Raw genomic sequence first — 19,700 nt, forward strand, 5'->3', positions numbered from 1 at the left:
GATAAATTTTGTTCTGTGCCCATGTGCCCTTACCCATGCTGCTGGAACCAAAGCACAGGAGCAATGAGGCCAAGTCTGATGCTGGTGCATGGCCATGAGCGTCACTTTGCCTGGGGCAGTGTCTCTCTGGTCTGTGTTTCTGCAGCACCCAGTGCATTGAGGTCCTGGCTGGTAACTGGTGCACCTGGGCATTCCCATAACACTGAGCAGCTGCTGCTGGAGAGCCGGGTTTCCGGAGGGGCTCCTTTCCCGCAGCTCCCTGGGACTCTGCTGGCGCCTACCCCAGCAGCTTCTGTTGACAACTGTGCCACTAATCCGCCAAGCGCCCGGCCTAAGGGGCTAGCCCCGCCGTGCCAGTCCGGGGACGTTGTCTAAGAATTCGAAGTCAGCTGCCTAGAGCGTTCTCCCTCCTGGTCCTGATCCGCCCTGTGCCATCACTGTGTGTCAGACAGCTGCTGTGCTCCAGCCCAGAGCTGGCTGCATTCCTGGCCAGTGTGGGGGCCGAGGGGTCCTTGGGATCATAAGACCCAGGAGATGCGGTCGGTGTTACCCGCGCTCTGCAAGCCGCCTCGGCACGAGCCGCCCGCTGGCTCTCTGCACAGCCGCGCCGGGGCTGTCTGGATAGGCGCAGCCTCTGTTTCCTGTCAGGGTCGGACGGGGATTTCAGGCCCCCGGGGGGAGCTGCCGCGCCGGTCGCACCGCTTACCTTGTTGGAGGCCATCTCGCTGACGGAATGCCTGGTCTGCAGGGTCTCCAGCTGGTCCAAGCACCAGTCCAGCTCTTCCAGGGTCTCGATCGCCAGCTTCTGACAGGCATCCTCTGTGGAAAGGGACGCAGGGAGCATTGGGGAGAGCGCTCGCTGGTCGGCTGGCCAGAGGCCCTGCCAGCGTGCCCCAGGCTCTCAGCATCACGCCGGGCCCCTATGCTGCGCCCCGCGCCCGCCCTGCCCCCAGCATCGACAGCCCGGAGGTGCCTCTGCTTCCCAGACTAGCGCCCGGAACGTGTGGCAGGCTCCAGCCCCTCCGCGCTTTCTGCCGCTGCCTGGCCTGGGCTGCCCTCTCCAGCCGGAGCTGTGCCGGCGTCTGTGGCCGCACGTGGCTGGAGGGGAAGGCGAGCCAGGGGTGCTCGCGGGGCCGGCTGGTTACATAAAGCACAATTAGCAACTATCGGGTGGAAGTTGCAGCCGTTTGGTGCGTTGCCGTGGCGACCGGAGGAGCCCGAGCCTGCCGGGTTTGGTGCACAGGGCCCGGCTCAGGGGGGTTTTGGGGTCAAACATCCAACTGACCTCCACAGGGAGCTGGGGAAGCCAGCTCTGCTGCCAGGCGAGTCCAGCCGGGGGCCAGGCAGGCACACGGTCCCAGACGTCGGAGCCTGCCCCCCAGCCGGGCAGTGCCAGGCCCCAGACACGGCTGCCAGCCTATCCCAGAAGCGGAGACCCGGGTGGCACAGAGCAGAGGAGCAGAGCTGCCTTCTGCTGTGAAACAACCGGGCTCTGCAGGCTTTTCCAAACACAAGCCACAGCGGCACCCCCCAGGAGCCAAGCCCAAGCCACGCAGTGGGGCCTGGCCACGCTGCCTCACGGCCGTGGCCCATGGGGCGAACAACCAGCCTGAGGCCTGCCAGGGGAAGCGTTGTCTGGCCTCCAGCCTTGCACAGCCAGTGACCTGCCCTCAATTACGGCCGGTGTGAGCCAGGGGAGCGCGTTCCCGAAAGCCGCTCTCTTGAGGGAGCCCCCAGCGCGGCCTGTGCCTGTTCCCCCAGCTCATTCCCCTCATTGCACCTTATTTCCCGCCCGACTTGGGCTAGCGTCGACGTCTGGCCCCTGGACTGTGCCATTCCCCGGGCCAGATCAGGCCCCATATGCAAGCAGGGAGCCCAGCAGACACAGGTTCCCTCCCCCCCCGATCGGGTCCTACGCTGGGCCAGTAGCCCCGTATTATAGCAGAGATGTCCTGGGACTCCCTCTGATCCAGCCACCCCCGGAGGCAAATGCCCACAACCCCTGCCTTATCATATATATAGTAGCCCAGGGTCTGAGTCTCTGTAACGCTGAAATGCTGGCTGTTCCCTCTGGGGGGCGCTGTTGCCTGAAATGCTGGCTGTTCCCTCTGGGGGGCGCTGTTGCCTGAAATGCTGGCTGTTCCCTCTGGGGGGCGCTGTTGCCTAAATGCTGGCTGTTCCCTCTGGGGGGCGCTGTTGCCTGAAATGCTGGCTGTTCCCTCTGGGGGGCGCTGTTGCCTGAAATGCTGGCTGTTCCCTCTGGGGGGCGCTGTTGCTGAAATGCTGGCTGTTCCCTCTGGGGGGCGCTGTTGCTGAAATGCTGGCTGTTCCCTGTGGGGGGCGCTGTTGCTGAAATGCTGGCTGTTCCCTCTGGGGGGCGCTGTTGCTGAAATGCTGGCTGTTCCCTGTGGGGGGCGCTGTTGCTGAAATGCTGGCTGTTCCCTCTGGGGGGCGCTGTTGCTGAAATGCTGGCTGTTCCCTCTGGGGGGCGCTGTTGCTGAAATGCTGGCGCAGAACTCAGCCGAGCGCCACGGTGGGAGGCGAAGGGGGGCGGGGCGGTGACATGTGGTGTGACTGCGGCTCCAAGCCCCGCCCCCTGGCCACGAACGTCACCGCCCCGCCCCCCTTCACCTTCCGCCGTGGCGCTCGGCTGACTTCTGCGCCGCTCAGCCGGGCTGCCCCGGGGGAGCAAGTGGCGCAAGCGACCGTTTGGGCCCCGCGCCCCCCATGCAGCACGGGGAGTGTGGAACCCAAATGGCTCTTTGGGCTCCGTGGTCCCCCGAGTGAGAGGCAGGAAGGGGAGGAGAAGAGAAAGAGAGAGACAGAGAGAGAGAGGCAGGAGGCGGAGGAGAGCTGAGAGAGAGGAAGAGGGGGAGGCAGTAGGAGGAGAGAGAGAGAGAGAGAGACGGAGCGAGAGACCGGAGGCTCAGGAGAGACCAACATGGAGAGACCTGAAAATCCCGTCTTATGATGGGCTAATTGGCTAGTGTGGTAAGATCAAGCCAGGCTGAAGAAGTGCCTGGCCCCTCAAGGGGCACAGCCCTCTGTGGGGCTGGCAGGCTTGGGGATGAGGGGTTTACACTCTGCTTCCACCCAAAGGCACCCAGGCTCCCCACTGTGGCTCAGGGGTGCCCTGGGGCCCCAGAGCGGGAAGTCAGAAGGGCTCCCTGGCCCCTCCGCTCCCGCGCCAGGCTGGGGCCGGCTGCAGCTGGGTGTTGCGGGTTGGCTGGGGTCAGAGGAAGCCGGGGCAGGGCCCACCCAGCAGCCCAGCTGGAGGTGTAGGGCTCCCGCCGGGGCCGGGACGCAGGCCTGGAGACACAAGCGGGGAGTTTTATTAATGGAACGTCTGACGTCAATAGGAGACTTTCCAGCCTCGCTGCGGCCTGAAGAGGAGCCAGGCAGGAGGGAGCGGGCGAAAACCCGACATGGATCAGGAGGGGCCGCGCCAGAGCCACAGTGCACTCGCCCCTTGGGGGGCAGGGGAGGGGGAGGGGGGCGTCCTGCCCGCAGGCCCCTGGGCAGGGGAGAGCAGCGCCTCATGGGGCGTGGCCGCCGGGGCCCATGATGGGGACAGCACCAGGATGCTGCGAGGGGGGCCGGGAAGTATTGTTCAGAGACCGGCTGGGCACGGTGCCGGGGCTCCTTGCAGAGAGCCAGGCCTGCCAGCTGGGAGCAGGTGGCGCTGCCTTGGGCAGGTGACAGGCCGTATCCACCACACCGATCTGGCCGGTGCCGCAGCAGCCACCGGACAGCAGGCAGCTCCTCCGCCAGCCAGACCCTGGGCTCAGCAGGGCCAGCGGGTGATGGTGGAGGCCGGAGATTCACGTTCCTCTCGCTGCGGGACCCAGTGCCTCAGCTCTGACCACAGGGAAGCTCTAACCAGCTGCTTCCCTGCCAGCCGCCTGTGCCCTGGGACCGCCCTGTGGCTGCAGGGAGCCGGGCCCCGGCAGGGGACTTACCCGACAGGCTGGCCTTGCACGCAGATGGTGGGTTGCTGCTCGAAGTTCTTCTGCAAGACACGAGGGACAGGCAGCGGCTGAGCGTGGCATTGCCGGGGTGCACCCGAGTCAACCACGCGGCCCCCTCCCCGCGCCAGCCCCCCTGCAAGCACCGGGAAGCACCGTGCTGTGTGCACGGGAATCAGATTCTCCCCCCCTTTCCCAGCCCCGTGGCCCCAGGACTCTTTGCTCCGTGCTCTTGCATGGGAGGGTGGGGACGGATGCTTCCCACTTGCCCTGGAGGCCTCCCGCCCTGGGATGAGCCCAAACGGCCCTGCTCCCCACTCACTTGCCGGCCACGCGGTCCTGCAGATGCGTCAGCGTGGCGAAGTTGCTCCTGACGGTGCGCAGGCTGGCCAGGACCTGTGGGGAGAGGATCACAGCGGCTGGGGGCCAGCAGCACAAGACAGACCCAGGGCGTGGGCCCAGAGCCAGACCGCTCAGCAGCACGGCTGGGGAGCTGTGCCCAAGAGCCTCGCCGCTGAGCGCTGGGAATCGGAGACCTGCTGGCCTGACTTGGAGACCGGGGCAGTTTCCTTCGTGGCAGAAAAGCCAAGGAGCCATTCAGTGCCCTGGGGCAGAGGCCTGTTTGCTGCGAGTTTGTGCCGTGCCTGGCACGTGGCCATGGGCGTGTAGGGGGGCCCGGGCAGCCCCGGAGAGAGGTGGCAGGTGCCGGGCTCTGCAGGGAGCATTAGAACCGACTCCAGCGCGATTCCCAGCGGCCCCAGTCTCTGGGCGAGCCCCCTACCTGCGCGAAGGGCGTGACGATCATGTCTTCTCCATGCCTGCAAGGGCAAAACGGCACATGAGACCCGGAGTGGGCAGAGAGGGAGGAACTGGGGGGGGGATCACCCTGTGTGCAGAGCCAGCCCGGGCCCCACAGATCGGGGGGCGAGGGATGTGCTGGCAGGGAACCACCCTCTGTGACCTGGACACCCAAGCTGTGAGTGTGGGGCGCCCGGCTGGGGGCTGAGCGAGCCCAGGCTGCCCCTGCTGGTCCTTGGTAGGATGCCCCCCTGCAATGCAATTCCAGCCCAGCCCGGTGGCACCAGGTTCCCTGTTCCCTGGCCTGCCCCACTGCTCTCGCCTGGCCCCTCTGCTCCCCTCCCTTCCCCAGGGGATCAGGGCACCAGCCTGGGCTCCAGCTGTGCTCTGGCTGCTCTAAAGACAGACAGACAGACAGACAGACAGACAGACAGGCTCCCTGGGGGCAGAGGGCCCACACCAGTCCCGCTGGGCGTCTCGGCCTAGGGTGCCCTGCCAGCCCAGGGCGACTGAGGGGCCATGCCAGCAGGGCTGGGCAGGGGGGGACTTACAGGTCGCTGGTGATGGAGGAGTTCCGGGACATGGCTTTGGGAGACAGGTCGTAGTCGCTGTCCGAGCGGTAGAGGAACGACTCGCGCCGCTGGCTGTGGGGGACATTTCCCTGCAGGACCAGCCCGGAGCCGGGGCTGGTTTGGGGCTCCAGCGGGCTCCTCCCCGACGAAAAGCCATTCTCAATGTCAAAGCTGCAGAGAGAGGGGAGGCAGGAAAGCTCAGAGAAGAGCCGCACAGAGACGGGGGCTCGCCCAGTCGCTCGGGGCTACTTTCCCGCTGCGCTGCACCCCGCTCTGAGCACACGGGGCCGGGCCGGAAGCCTGAGGAAGGGGAGGGAAGGTGGGCACAGGCTGTGCCCCGCAGGCCAGCCCCACAGATTAGGGGCAGGGGAGTGGGTTTCTGAATAACTACAGCCCTTCACTCCAGGGGTTGGGCGGGGGGCTGGTGTTGTGGGTGATACCCCCACATGGGCCGCTCTAGCTCACAGGTATAAACCTACACTTGCAAACCAGGGTGCGCCACGGTCCCCCTTCCCCACCCCAGCACGCCCTGCCCCACGCCAGCCCTCCAGCATCAGGCCCAGGCCCGTGGGGCTAAGAGCTCCTGGCCCAGCCCCCTGCGCGGCCCCATTTACCCCCCAGACCTAGTGCCACTGGCCCGTCGCAGGGCTGCATGGGCACCTCCTGCCCATCTCCCACTGGGGAAAGATCCGAGCCGTGCAGGGGCCTGGCTGGAGGACCTGCACCCTGGGAGCAGCTGTGGGGAGGGAGGGTGCAGAGCATGCAGTGAAGCTGGGGGCAGGAAGGGAAAAGGGGGCTCATGGCACCCAGGCCTGTGCCTTGCTAAAGGGGCAGGTTCTTACAAACAGGGACCAGGCCTGGGGCTCATCTGTCCTGGGGGTGTGCGTGGCTTCCCGCAGTCGGCCAGGTGCCCGCGCAGCTGCCACCCCCTGGCACAGAGCCGTAGGGCAGCGCAGGGACCCGGCCCATGGCTCCCCAGGAATTAGGGGCTCCATGCTGCGAGCCCTGGCCCTGCCCCCGCCCACTTAAAGGCAACGCTGCCCAGGCCCTGCCACTGTGCCAGCACACCCCCAGGGCTGGAGCCGCGCTGACCTTGGGAAGGAGCGATCAGGGCAGCCGAATGCTGCGCTCACAGCTGCTCAATAGGATTTTCCAGCAGCGCCCCTCTCTGTCCCATCGACTGACCCGGCTCTGCTCAGCAGCACCCTCGTCTCCTTCCCAGCAGGAAGGTCACAGCCGGGGTGGGGAGGGAGCGACGGGCCAGCCAAGTCGCATGCAGAGGGCCGGTCCCCTGAGTGCTGTGGGAACCCGTCCGCCTGTTGCGCCGGATGTCCCAGGGAGATGGGCAGCCCCTGGCCCGAGGAGCGAGGAGGTTGGTATGGTGGCACAAACGCCAGCCAGTCCTGGCTACGTTCGAGTCTGAGGCAGCCCAGCGTGCAGCCTGCCCCCGTGCAAAGAGCCCTTCCACACGCCCGTAAATCTGGTGAGCCATCCCGCTCCGCCCCCGCACGACAGCGCCCAGCAGAGCTACAGACAGATCCTGCAACGGGCCAGCAGCCTTCCTTGCGCAGCACGGCCCGTTCACGGAGCTAAGGGTGGCGCGCCGTTCCAAGGGGCCCCTCGCCCGCTGCTGCTCCCCGAGACTAAGCGCCGCCGGACAGGCTGGCAGCTGCAGCTTCTGGCGTTCGCGAGCGCCTGGCCCAATCCAGACGCCCCACGTCCCGGCGAGCCCTCTCGCTAACATCTCGCTGCGGGGAAGCACGTCCGCACCATCAGCTGGGATGGTCCTTTCCCCTCCCCTCCCCCTGTTTCTCCCAACACGCTCCCCAGACTCTTGAGCCGGGTGTGTGGCTCGGGTTTCATATGGAGGCACAGGCCCCGCTGGGGAGCGGAGAAGCATCCCCGCTCTCTGAGCGGTGCAGCGCCCACGCCCGGGGCTGCTTTTCGGCAGCATGGCTGTTTCCTGGATGCTGACGATGGAATTATTTGCTTTGGCCGGAGCTGCTGCTTGTCCTGCTCGCAGGACGCCTGCCCCCTCCAAGGGGATGCTGGGAGGCGGAAAAGGCAGGGGCGCTAGGGGCTGCTCGCACCGGCTTGCTTGAAAAGCGGAGGGGGGCCTCAGGATGGGCTGAGAATTGCTGAGGAACAACAGGGGAGGCCAGGTAGCCGTGGCTCGGCTCCCGCTGTGCTGGCGATTGAGAACGTACCGATTCGTCGGTGGAAAAAGCCCTCGAGTCCGTTGCCCGTGCAACACAGCCGCAGAGAGGGGGGCAGGCTGACGAAATGCACGGCCGAGCCGAGAGGGGCTGCAAGCACTTGGGAGAACGGGGGGCTACAATTCAAGACGACTTGGGGAACTGGTCCGAATCCAAGCCCACGCAATTCCACAAAGACGGGAGCAAAGGACGTCGCTTCGGGCAGACGGCTCCAAAGGCCCAGCTGCAAACTGGGGGCTGGCCGGCTGGGTGGGAGCGCCGCTGAACAGGCGCCGGGAGGGCTAGCAGACCACACAGGACTACCAGCCAACAATCGGATGCAGCTGCAAAAAAAGGCTGATATCCTGGGGTGTCGTACGGAAGAGAGGAGAGGCCACGATCCCCGGCGCAGTCCTGCCTCCAATTCTGGGTGCTGGACTTTAGGAAAGATGGGGGCACATTGGAGAGAGCAGCAAACCAGCGGCGTTTCCAAAACCTGCCAGGCGAGGGAAGGTTTCCCAGGTGGGCAGGTGTGGTCTGGGGAAAGGCAGATTGAGACGGCGCCCGGTAACAGCCCACAAAGCCGCAAGGATGCGCTCAGGTGTTCTCCGCGCCCGCTGCGGGTGGGACAAGACGTAAGGGGGTTAGGCCGCCGGGGGAGAGGTGTAGCTTAGAAACAAGGCCCCATTCCGGGAGCTGAGCTCTGGCACCGGCTCTCCAAGGAGGCTCCGCGATCCCTGTCTTTGGAGCGTTTGAAGACCAGGTTAGTCACACGTGGCAGGGCTGGGCTGGGTTTTCTCGCTCCGGGGTCAGCACAGGGGGCTGGGCTCAGTGACCCTTGGAGTCCCTTCCAGCCCAAGCACGGGTCCCGGGCGCACTGCCCCACGCCCAGCCCTGCTGCACAGAGCATCTGGGGCGGGCGCTGGCCATGTGCATGGGGGCTGCCGGCGCACGCAGCACATTCAGAAGTGACAGTAGTGCTGAGACTCTACCCTCCAGGAGTGTCACGTGCTCTGCTGAGGGTGACAAGCCACACCAGTGCCAGGATGTGTCAGGGAGCCACTGGCGGGACAGAATCACAGAACCCTGGAACACTAGAACTGGAAGGGACCTCGAGAGGCATCGAGTCCAGTCCCCTGCCCTCACGGCAGGACCAGGCACCAGCTACATCATCCCTGACAGGCGTCTGTCCAACCTGCTCTTAAATCTCTCCAGTGACGGAGATTCCACAACCCCCCTAGGCAATTTATTTCAGCGCTAACCACCCTGACAGGCAGGAAGTTTTTCCTAATGTCCAACCTAAACCTCCCTCGCTGCAGTTTCAGCGCATTGCTCCTTGTCCTGTCCTCAGAGGCCAAGGACAATTTTTTCTCCCTGTGACACCATTTTAGGTACTTGGAAGCTGCTCTCATGTCCCCTCTCAGTCTTCTCTTTTCCAAACTAGACAAAGCCAGTTCTTACAGTCTTCCCTCACACGTCAGGTCTTCTAGACCGTTCATCATTCGTGGGGCTCTTCTCTGGGCCCTCTCCAATTTCTCCGCATCCTTCCTGAAATGTGCCCAGAACTGGACACAATCCTCCAGCGGAGGCCTAACCAGCGCAGAGCTGAGCGGGAGAATGACGCCTCATAACAGCCCTGTTAATGCCTCCCAGATAATGTGTGCTTGGATAAAAGCCCCCCATGGCCGACCCCACCTGCCCTGCGGCACGTGACCCATGGGGCAGGCTGGAGGCCCCCTCTCACTTGAATCCGGCCCCACAGATATCGCTGGAGGAACCTGGGCTCTGTCCCCACCGGGTCCCCCATGAGCTCTGTGGAGACACTGGCATGACGGGTGTGAACTCCTGCCCGAGATCGGAGCCAGTGGGCACTGTGTGTCCCACTCCGCCGGGCTTCCCAGGGGCGCAGACACCCCGGCCGGGCCCTCCGTCCTTGCCTCCTCAGAGCTGTGGGGTGTAGGACTCCCTGGGACAGGCCCAGCCTGCCCCTGCCTGGCACACTGGTCACCCCGGCAACCCTCTGCCCTCCCGGCCCTGCGCCACGCACCGCCAAGGCGACCTGCAGCGCTCCCATCACGCTAGCCAGGGCCGCCCGGCGAGGCAGCCTGCACGCCCCAGCAACGAGCCACGGGGACCGGGCCTGGGGTGGACCGAGCGAGGTCGGGGAGGGGGTTTGCCGCAGCTTGGGGGGGAAGGGCCAGGCAGGCCGTGTCCCGCCCGTGCGCGTTGGGTCACTCTCCACGGCTGTAAACCTGCCCAGAGGCCATCGGTGACACAGGTGCACCCGCCCCCAACAACTGCTGCCCAGCCCCTACCCCCCAAAGGGACCGTCCTCCTTTCTGTAAGAGCATCGTCCCTCTCCTCCCGCACACCTCTGGGCTGGAGGGCTGGGGGCAGAGCCCTCAACACACGTCCCCTCCCCCCCACACTATCTCCTCTCTGACAGCACCCAGAACCTGCCAAAGGCCAGCCAGCCCCAGCTCTGCTTCCTTGCCCCTTCAGTGCCAAGGGATTCCCGCCAGCCGCCAAAGGCAGCCGAGCCGGAAGGAGCCACCGGGGTCACTGGGCCGTGCACTCCAGGGCGCGCCGAGGCGGCAGGTCCCAGCCCCAACGCCCATGAGCAAGCTCCGTGGGGCCCGTGGCTGGAGCCGGCACTGGCCACGTTTGGCACCTCCCCCCGGGAGCCGCGGTTACCGTCTGTGCTTCTGCACGATGTCGATGGGCCGGTTGACGGCGCGGGGCGAGCCGGCCAGGTGGCCGTTGCAGACCAGGGCGCAATCCAGCAGGGCCACGGAGCCGCCCGGCGTGGGCAGGCTCATCCTGCCCCGGCCCCTCCAGCAGCTCTCACGCCAGCAGGCCCATGCCCCGGCACCCCTGCTGGGGGGGCGCTTCTCCTGCTCCAGCCAGCTCAGTGGGGGGGCCTGGGCCCCGACTCCCATGGGCCGTCCGGAAGCACTGCCGTCGCCGTGTCCGAGGCCAGCTCCCCGAGCGCCCTCCGCTGCACCCCTAGGTTTAAGGGGCTCCATGCAGCCGCAGGCCGGGGTGGGCTTGGCACAGGCCCCTTGCCCAGCTGTGCCCGGCTTCCCTCTGCCTCTTGGCTCCCACGAAGCAGCTCCATGCAGCCATAGCTGGCTCTCCCAGCGGGTCCCTGCTCCGCGCTGCCCTGCGCCTGGGGAGGGTGCCGGCTGCCCCAGGCTGGCTGTAGGCTCAGCTGCCCCCACCTCCAGGGGCTGGCTTGGCTGTGCCTTGCAGTGACCTGGCCTTTGCCCAGCTCCCAGCCCCACGCTGCTCCCCCCTGCCAGCAACCGGCACTGGACTCTGCAAACCCCGCTCGCCAGCTCCGCCGTGATGTCACTGGGGGAGGAAGGAGGGGCCAGCTGGCACGTTCCGCTCGCTGCAAATATTTCCCTTTAACTCCTTCCAGCCCAGCATGTGCCCTGCAGGCTCCTGCCCATGGCCTGGCCCTGGCACACCCCTGCCAAGGGCACAGCTGGCACCGGCTGTCCCATCCCCCAGGGCCCTGTGTGCCAGGGGTGCAGGCTGCACAGTTCTCAGCTGGGCAGAGCCGCCCGTGGAACCGGCAGTGGAGGAGTTAATACATGTCCTCAAGTGGCCCCCTGGAGAAGCAGGGGGACAGGGGCTGTGCTGGGAACCCAGAGGCTGGAGACCACCCGGCAGCAAGGGCACCAGCCAGGGGGACCCCCACTGAAGGGCAAGAGCTGAGAGAACAAAAAATGGAAGCACTCGGCCCTCAGGCAATGTTCCCTCTAATCTTGTCCATCCATGTGCGGATTTTTTCCATCCATGTGCAGGATAAATTTTGTTCTGTGCACCAAGGCACATGTGCATGTGCACCACCCGTAGAAACAAAGCCCGGCTGAGGGGCTCTGCTAATCTGGGAGGTGCTGGAATCTCTCCTGAGTAGCCGCACAAGCGCTCGGCCCCGGGGAGCCCTGTGCACCAACGGGAGGGGAGGGGGTTTGTTTACGCCAAGTGCTTTGGTTCCGGGCAGGGGAAGTTTCCGGGACGTGCTGGGCTGTGGGGCTGGCAGTGGGATTCCAGGGCTGGGAGCGGGCAGCGTCCCTGGGGAGAGTCAGGGTAGCAACAAGGTGGCTCCAGTCACGGCCGCCTTCTTGTCAGATCCACCAGCCCCCGGCGGGTGCCCACGGATCGTGTCTGGACACAGCCACAGGGCTCCAGGGCTCTACAGGCGGGATTTACACCCCCAGGGAGAAACAACCGCTACCCCAGGGAGAAGGGGGGGCCCTTACCCAGAGCCACAGCTCAGCCTGTCCAGGAACGGGAAGCCCTTTACTCTTTCCTGCCCTACGGACGTTCTGCAGCCCCCATGTCCGTCACAGCCTGGGACCCCAGACCCCTCCCCTCCCCTGGGGTGGGCGCGATCCCTCCTCCAGCTCAGCACGCAGCGTGTTTCACCTCGGCACCGCGGCCTCACTCCCTGGCACCGTTTCTCCATCACGTGCGACGGGGCTGGCAGGGAGGAGGGGGCATCCCCAGTCCTGTGCCCAGCCAGACTCCCGGGGCAGCACCCAGGCCCCGGCAGACCCTTCCCGACAGCCATTCTCCAGACGCCGGAGGCATGCCGGGCAGCCAGACGGATCGCTCCTGCCTGACCCCAGGCCGCCTGCGGAAACACACCCTGCTGGCACGGCAGGATGGCGTGAGCCACCGTCGAGGAATGGAGCTGGCACCAGCCCCGGGACCAGCACGGGTTTGTCTGGAACGGCGTGTTTGCCAACACGCACTGGGCCCAGACGGCGTCTCCCGGCCCTCTGGGGGCACCTGCCTGGGTCAGGAGGCGGCCGAGCTGCTGGACTCACAGGTCACATCCAAATCAAAGCTGCGTTCCTAAGCCCCGGGAGTGACTCAGGTTAACACAGCAGGGAAAACACGGCGCCGCCGCAGGTGTGACGCCCGCCGCAGGCGTCTTCCCTGCATCTGCCCCCCGCGCTAGCACCCGCGGGTATGGACACGCCGGGCTGCTCCTTGGGGCGCCTCCCGGATTCAGCCCGCCCGGGAACTCCCTTGGGAGAGCCGCAGACTCAGGGGCAGGCCCTGGTGCTGGGACACCAGAGTCTGGCAAGTCACTTTCCTCCACAGCCATGCCCCCCTCCCCGTGCCACAAAGCTGATGGGGAACCACGGTGCCAAGGGCATCCCCTGCCCATGCCGCCCAGCGGAGGGCAGCCGTGTGGCTGGGGGGTAACGCGGGCGCCCTGCCCATCACAGCTGCAGGCCGTGCAGCGGGAGGCCACCTGCCCTGGTGCTGGGCGGACGTGCGTCACTGGAGCGGCTCCCGAATCGATTCACACATCGATCCGCCCGTCTGTGCCGAGCTGCGACCTTCAGCGACCTCTGCGAGCCAGCCAGCCCCAGCCGGGCAGCCCGGGGACGGGGGCCAAAGAGGCACCGTGCGGCTCTCATCGGTCTTGGTCCAAAGGTATTTAGAGGGAGGCCAGGCGGCCCTGGCAGGAGCAGGCATGTGGGACAGCTCCCCCGAAGGATGGGCCCCTCGCCGGGCACTTGCACAGTCACAGCTGTTACCAGATGGAGGGGGCTCACGGGATCCCACTGGGCCCATCTGTCCCTCTGGACGCAGGATCCTTCACACCTCCAGCACCGGGGCTCCCAGCTAATGTTCCTTCCAATCTTGCCCATCAATGTGCGGATTGTTTCCGTTTGTGTGCAGAATAAAATGTCGATGTGCACCAAGGTATGTGCAAATGTGCACCACCCATAGACACACAAAACCTAGCTGTGGGCGCTCTGCCTGTCAGCTGAGCGGCATTTAAATCTCTCCCAACCAGCCGCACAAACGCTCGGCTGACAGGGAACCTGCTCCCCGCCCTTTCCTGGGGAGACAATTCCCTGGCCTCAGACATCCCGCTGGCCGGGCAAGCTCCTTGATACTCGTCACGCCAGTTCCTCGCCCTGCTCCCTGAGTCCGACCCGCGTGTCCTGGAGGTGGCCAGCTTGGGATGTGGCTGTCCCGGCCCAGCAGCACGAGGCCGGCAGGTGCCTGGCAGGGCCACATGGGACTGCTTTCCTTCCCTAAATACATGCTCACCGGGATGCCAGCCAAGTTGGCAGGGATGGAGAAACCCGTCACCAGGCAGGGCGCTTTCTGCAGCAGGTTTTCCTTCAGCCCCAGCCCGTGCCGAGAGCGGCTGGAGTCTCCCGTGGGTGGGGACACAGCCCCCTTCGGTGCAGTCCAGACCTGCAAGCCCGGGCCCGGCGGCAGGGCCGGTGGGCCGACACGAGCGGAGCGTCGGGTTCCGAGGCCGCAGGGCACACAGATCAGGTCTCAGGTATCCGGCAGGGCCAGGCTGCGGCTGCTTGGAAACTTAACCCAGATCCAGCCCGGCTGGCAGGGGAGCGGAGGCGCGCGATAGACGGTGCTCGCGCCGGCGCGCACGTGCCCACGGAGGAGCGGCAGGGACCGATGCCGGAGGCAAGGCTGAAGAGCCACTGGGGACCTCAGAGATTCCGCCCCGCACAGGAGAGGGGAGTGCTGAGGTGAAAGTCTTGCTGAGGGGCTGTCTTGGCACGGCTCTGCCTGGTTCCTCAGCCAAGGCGAGGAGGGAGGCTGCTCTGGCTAACAGCCTGCGTTGCACATTCCAGCTGCATGCCACGGCGCCGGAGGGGCCCGGTGCCCACTCTCCCACGGCCAGGCAGGGTGGGTTTGCCCACTGCAGTCAGAGTGGGGCAAAGCAGGGAGACCCTGGAGACAGGGCAGGGTGGGCTCCCAGGCCGGCTGGTCCACGGAGAAGAATTCAGGCTCCAACGCAGGCTCCGCTCTCGGTAGCACCCACCTAACAGCCCTGTCACCGCCCATGGACGCTCTGCATGTCCGCAGGCCTCCAGCGCCGCTCTGCACAGGGCCGGGGAACGGAGCCGCGGCTCGGCGCTGCAGCAGGGCTGGGGTCCGTGGCAGAGCCGGGAATCCAGGCGTCCGTCCTGCCTGCCGGAGCAGCCCAGGCCGGCGGAGGTGAGGGAGTCACACGGTGCCTCGAGTCTGTCGCCCACCTTCGCACGGTGCGGGTGACGCTGCGGGAGACAGGTGCTGGGGGGGGGGGGCGAGTTACGAGGAGACCGATTCCCACGACTCCCTGAGGTGCCGGAATGCGGCCTCCACCGGCCGCAGCAGCCATAGCAGCTGGCTTGGCTCAATTCCTGCTCTGTCCCAGGGCCTGGGCCTCCCCCACGCAGACAGGCCGAAGGAGGGTGATGAGACGCGACCCGTGAGAACGCAGAGAAAGCTGCACCATGCTGGGAGGGGAGGGCCCCCGCACGTCAGGGGAACAATCACTCACCCACCCACCCCTCAGTCCTACCCCAGCCAGGCCAGCCTCCGGGCAGGGGAACGGCCTTCTGGCAGCATCCTCCCGGCAGCCAGAGTCTGCGTCGCTCACAACGAGGCGCAGCGCCTCTCCAGGGGCCAGCCGGCCCCGCCTGGCATCTCCCCCGGGCCCTCTGAGGCGGGGACAATAATCCCTCCCCCACGCCCGCGGCGGGGCCCATCCTCGCTCCAGCCCCACTGACGACAGCTGGGGGGTTGTCTGCCCTGCCCCCTCCAGAAAGTGCCCGGACAGCGAGCCCGCGGCCGATGTTCCCGTCTGGAGGCCGGGCCCAGCCCCCTGACGTGGAGGGCTGCGAGCAGCCCAGGCCGTGCGTGGTGCCAGCCGCCCGCAGCAGCCTGCAATTCCAGGAGCCGCACGGCTGGTGGGCCCACAGGTTCAACTGTCTTCAATTGCTCTTTCCCAAGTTTCTCCCAGAGACACAAGCCCCCTGCGGCCCCTTGTTCTCCAGTACGAAGGACCCTGGTGCGGGACAGACCTGGCGACTCTCCTCCCTGCAGGCGTCCGCAGCACCAGGGACTTCTGCCACCTCGAGTCAAGTGGCCATGACTGCGGATGGCCCCACATCCCGAAAGATGAGCCGCCCCCGCTCCCAGAGGGACCCAGGCAGCGAACGCGAGGCAGGGAAGAGGCTCTGGGGGTCCCCGACGCATCAGGGGAGACCTAGGAGGACAGGCTAGGGGGTTTGGCCTGGCCCGGCAGCAGCCAACGGGCACGCCCGGGTTTGTTCCCTCCATAACGTTGGCTTTTGCATCCTCCCTGACACAGTCACTCACCGCAGCAGCGGAAGGAGAAAGGCCTCCGCGTTCGCAGCCTGGTCCCGGGCCAAGAGACACGGCTGCATTCGCTCCTAAATAGGAAATTCGGCTCCCAAGGGTGAGCAGGGCAGGCACCACCGTGTCCATCGGGCAGGGGCAGGGCCACACCCGCCAGCCCAGGGCCAGGAAACCCACACCAGGCCGCCCTGCACAGCCCTTGCTGGGAGAGGTTGCAGCTCACCCCTTCCCTAATCTCGTCTCCTCACTCCGCAGCCTAGTGACGCGGCAGTGCCCGCAGATCCCGCGTCTCCTCCGGCAGGATCCCCTCGTCCCCTGGGGACTCGCAGCCCCTCGGAGCTGGTCCGTGGTACAACCAAGTGTCCCCAGAGGGTTGGGCGAGGGGCAGGTGTGCGAGGGAAAGGGACGCTCGGCCCTGAAGCCGGGCCACATGGCCGCAGCGGGTGGGGGCTCAGCCCTGTGCCGGCAGAGATTGGCCCTTGAGGTGGTCTCTCCCCAAGCGGGGTGTGCTGCAGCCAGAGGGACTCACAGATGTGGCAGAACAGCCAGGATGCCGGGAGCCGCCCAGGAACCAGGGGGCACCCGCCGTCCAGAGCGACGTGAGGCGGGTTCCTCTCTCAGCAGGGCTCTGTCCATCCGTCTGCCCCCACCCCCATTGTGCCCACGCTGGGAAAGTGGCCGCTAGCATGGGCCTCCCAGCTCCCCACACCAAGGACCTGGGGGGCTGGGGCAGAGCCCAGTGTAACCCACACACCTAGGCTGTGTCTATACTGGGGGGTTCTTGCAAGAAGAGCTGTTCTCCCGCAGAGCGTCCACACGGCCCGCCTGCTCTTGCACAAGAAGATTTACAGTAAAGCGTGGGAAGAGAGGGCTTCTTGCACAAGAGCTATGCTCTTTTCGAACAAGTGTAAGCTCTCTTGCACAAGAGCCCTTGCATAAGAGGGGAGTGTGGACACATGACAGGGGTTTCTTGCGCAAGAAAGCCCTATGGCTAAAATGGCTGTCAGAGGTTTCTTGCACAAGAGAGCGGCCACACTGCCATGGATGCTCTTGCGCAAAAGCACATGGCAGTGTGGACGTGTGCTTGCACAAGATGTTCTTGCACGAGAACAGTGTAGCCATAGCCCTAGTGTGGTTCACTGTCATGTGCAGTAGCACGTAGACCACAGCAACAGTTAAGAAGAAGAGATGACTACAGGAGGGGCTGGGAGCCAGTGGACTTTTAGCTCAAAGGGTAGAGACTCCTCTACTAAGCTCCAAAGGACCCGGGTTCGAATCCGCCCAGTGACGCCAGCATCTCCAGGATCAGGCCCCAGCGGCTGGACGTGCCCGGGGGGGTCTCCTTGGATTTTATCGTTGGGTCTCTGGCCAGCTTCACTTCCTAGCAGGGCAGCAAATCGCCGCTGGTGGCCCGGGCACCTCTGCCAACAGCCTGACCAAGCCGTGCCAGGCACTCACGTGGACTGAGCCCGGCGTGGGCAGAGCAGGCCTCTCCCCGCCCGGGAGCCACAAGCCCCGGCCGCCAGCACTGCGGCATGCTAGTCACTCCCCCTGTGACCAGCCACGGCTGTTCCGCTGAGAGCAGCCCCTGGCAGGGCAGAGGGAGGAAGGGGCTGGCGAGGGCGTGGGCTGCCCCCCGGCTCTGTTTAGCCAGGGCTGGGCCGGTGGCACTCAGCCCCGTGCCAGCCATTTCCTGGCAGGGAGGCCATGGCTGAGCATGGCCAGGTGCCACGGGGATTCACCCTGTTCAGGGCTGGCTGGCAGGACGAGGGTGCCGGGGGAGCCTGGAGACTCGCAGTGTCAGGGATGTGAGAAGTTAACCAGTTACCCGGCAAGCAGGAGGCTCATCGGCTTCCTCCCAAGTTAACTGGTTAAGCGGCCCGGCCGGCGGATGGACCCTGCCCGCAGCAACAGTTGGCTAGGCTGGAGCAGCCCCCCATGGCCCTGGCGGGTTGGCCGGCTGGCCCCACACCTGCCGGAGCAGCCTCCTGCCCATGGCGGTGAACAAAGCGTTTAACGGGTTAACTGCCGCCCCCCCCCGCCCCGAGCAGGGCCCTCAGGGTGGGTGGGGTGCCCACGCCTGAGGGGTGCCCTGTGCACTGGAAGCCTGCCCTGCCGCGCAGGGGGGTGCCAGCATTGCTGGGTTCCAGGCCCGCGTCTGCTGGGTTCTAGGCAGGGAGCCAGGAGGCCAGGCCAAGTTACTGTTATTGCCAGGAAGCCGGTCGGTAACAGCGGGAAACCAAGGCAGCTCCAAAGCCTGCGGTGCAGCCCGGAGCCACTAGGTGTCAGCCCAGCCCGGCCAATGGAGTTGCCAGCTGGCTGGGCCCAGGGCTGGGCTGCAGGGGTGCCCTGGGCTCCCCGCCCAGCGCACTCGGGTCTTGGCCCCGCGCCGTCCCGGGAGACGTATCACAGAACCGACCCCCGCGCCCCAGCCCATCCGATCCCTTTGATACGCCCCGGCCAGGCCGGCCTGGGAGCTCGCGTTCCTCTATAAATAGCTCTTGTTGCCTTGCAAAGGGCTCAGCTGCTCTCCCCGTGCCCCGGAGGCCGGCCAGCGTGCGGGTGCCCCCCCCGGCCCGTGCGTGGGGCCCTGCCAGGCCGGCCCGGGGGCTGTCATCCCTGTAGGAGGTGCTGCCACACACCCCCCTCCCCGCTCCGGGGGAGAGACAAGCCAGGAATGGAAGGGGGCTGCCAGCTTACGCAGCCCGTCTGGAAATGTCACCCTGGCACTGCGGGCCGGCGCCAGGCACCACCTGCGGAGCCAGGAGTCCGGGAGGGTGGCCTGCCCTGCCTGGTGTTTCATGGCCAGTCATTAGACCAACCCCTGCCTCATGTGGGCAGCTGCCCCCCCCATCCGGACCCCTGGGGTGGGTGAGGGTGGAGTGCTGGGTGCCCACTGCTGCCTGGCATCCCTCATGCACCAATGCCCCTCCCAGATGCCCCCAAGCAGGGGCGCGGCTGTGGACACACCCAAACGTGCCCTGCGCCGACATGCCGGCAGCACGAGGCGGGCACAAGCGGCTGGCAGCCTGCCCGCCCCTGGCAGCGCCAAGCCCCCGGGGAGCGCAGCTGCGGGCAGATGCCGCCGGCGCAGAGAGGATGCAGACCCGGGGTGTGCCCCCCCCCAGCCTCACTGCAGCCAGGGCTGCTGACCCGGCGCGTGGTCAGCGGGCAGGGCAGCATCCCGGGGACCCTGCAGGCGCATGAGGAGGGGGCGGGCTGGCTCCAGCCGGCGGCACGTCCGATGGGGCACGCCGGACCCCCCGGCCCAGCTGGGGCGTGACCGTGGGGGAGGGGGAGGGGGAGGGGGGTGTGAATCTGCTGCTTGTTTTCCTCTCTCTGTCATAACAAACACCCCGTCTATTTACATTCCCCCATCTGCGGCCCAGCTGCAGCCCGCCTCCCAGACGGCCCGTCTCCTCCCTGCACCCAGCACCCTACAGCCCGGCGGACCCCCCGCACCCTGGGGCTGCCTGGACACAGGCCTCTGCCGGGGGAGGTGGGAGGAAGTAATTAGCCAGGCCAGCAAAAGTCCGTCAGCCGGGGGAGGCTGAGTCAGGCTGGGCCGGCCCCCAAAAGGGCTGGGGGGCTCGCTCCCCAAAGAGCAGCCCAGCCCGGCCTGGCCTCCGCCAGCTCTCCCCAAGCTCCTGGCTCCACCGCGGCGACAGGGAGAAGGACCGGCAAGGGGGGAGGGGGCACCCTCACCATACCTGCTACCCCACCGAGCACCCCCAAAGACAGCCCAGCTCTGGGATCCCCCCCACCAGCCCCCCAAGTTCTCGGCTCTTGTCAGCGCCCTCCTCCGGCTGGTACCTGGTGGCCTCCCGGCGCCACACGCCCGGAGCAGCCCCAGGCCACCCAGACGGGCCCCGCTTCCCGGCTCACCCACCAACGCCTCTGGGCGCCTGGCGGCGGGCTCAGGCCTCAGCACCCCGGGAGCTGCAACCCCAGCACCTGCCCATGGCAGCTTCTGCACACAGCCCAGCCCTGCCCAGCCCCCCTGCCCTTCCCAGGCC

General features: G+C 66.4%; 1 protein-coding gene across 4 annotated transcripts in view; it reads right to left on the reverse strand.

Annotated features, from left to right (window-relative positions):
• Positions 1-19,700, reverse strand: part of PDE4C (phosphodiesterase 4C) — an 87,148-nt gene that overhangs the window by 19,726 nt on the left and 47,722 nt on the right. For 3 of the 4 annotated variants that reach the window (XM_075902919.2, XM_075902920.2, XM_075902921.2), the window contains 5 exons: positions 5,315-5,506; positions 4,747-4,783; positions 4,288-4,361; positions 3,960-4,009; positions 707-819 (listed from right to left, as the gene is read on the reverse strand). In XM_075902919.2, coding sequence (XP_075759034.2) covers positions 707-819; positions 3,960-4,009; positions 4,288-4,361; positions 4,747-4,783; positions 5,315-5,506 — 466 coding nt within the window. Of the gene's footprint in view, positions 1-706; positions 820-3,959; positions 4,010-4,287; positions 4,362-4,746; positions 4,784-5,314; positions 5,507-10,224; positions 19,692-19,700 lie in introns of those variants that run through there. The other variant, XM_075902918.2, reaches the window with a different exon arrangement.

Source organism: Pelodiscus sinensis, chromosome 32 (assembly GCF_052426305.1).
Source record: "Pelodiscus sinensis isolate ZL-2025 chromosome 32, ASM5242630v1, whole genome shotgun sequence".
Classification (NCBI taxonomy): domain Eukaryota; kingdom Metazoa; phylum Chordata; order Testudines; family Trionychidae; genus Pelodiscus; species Pelodiscus sinensis.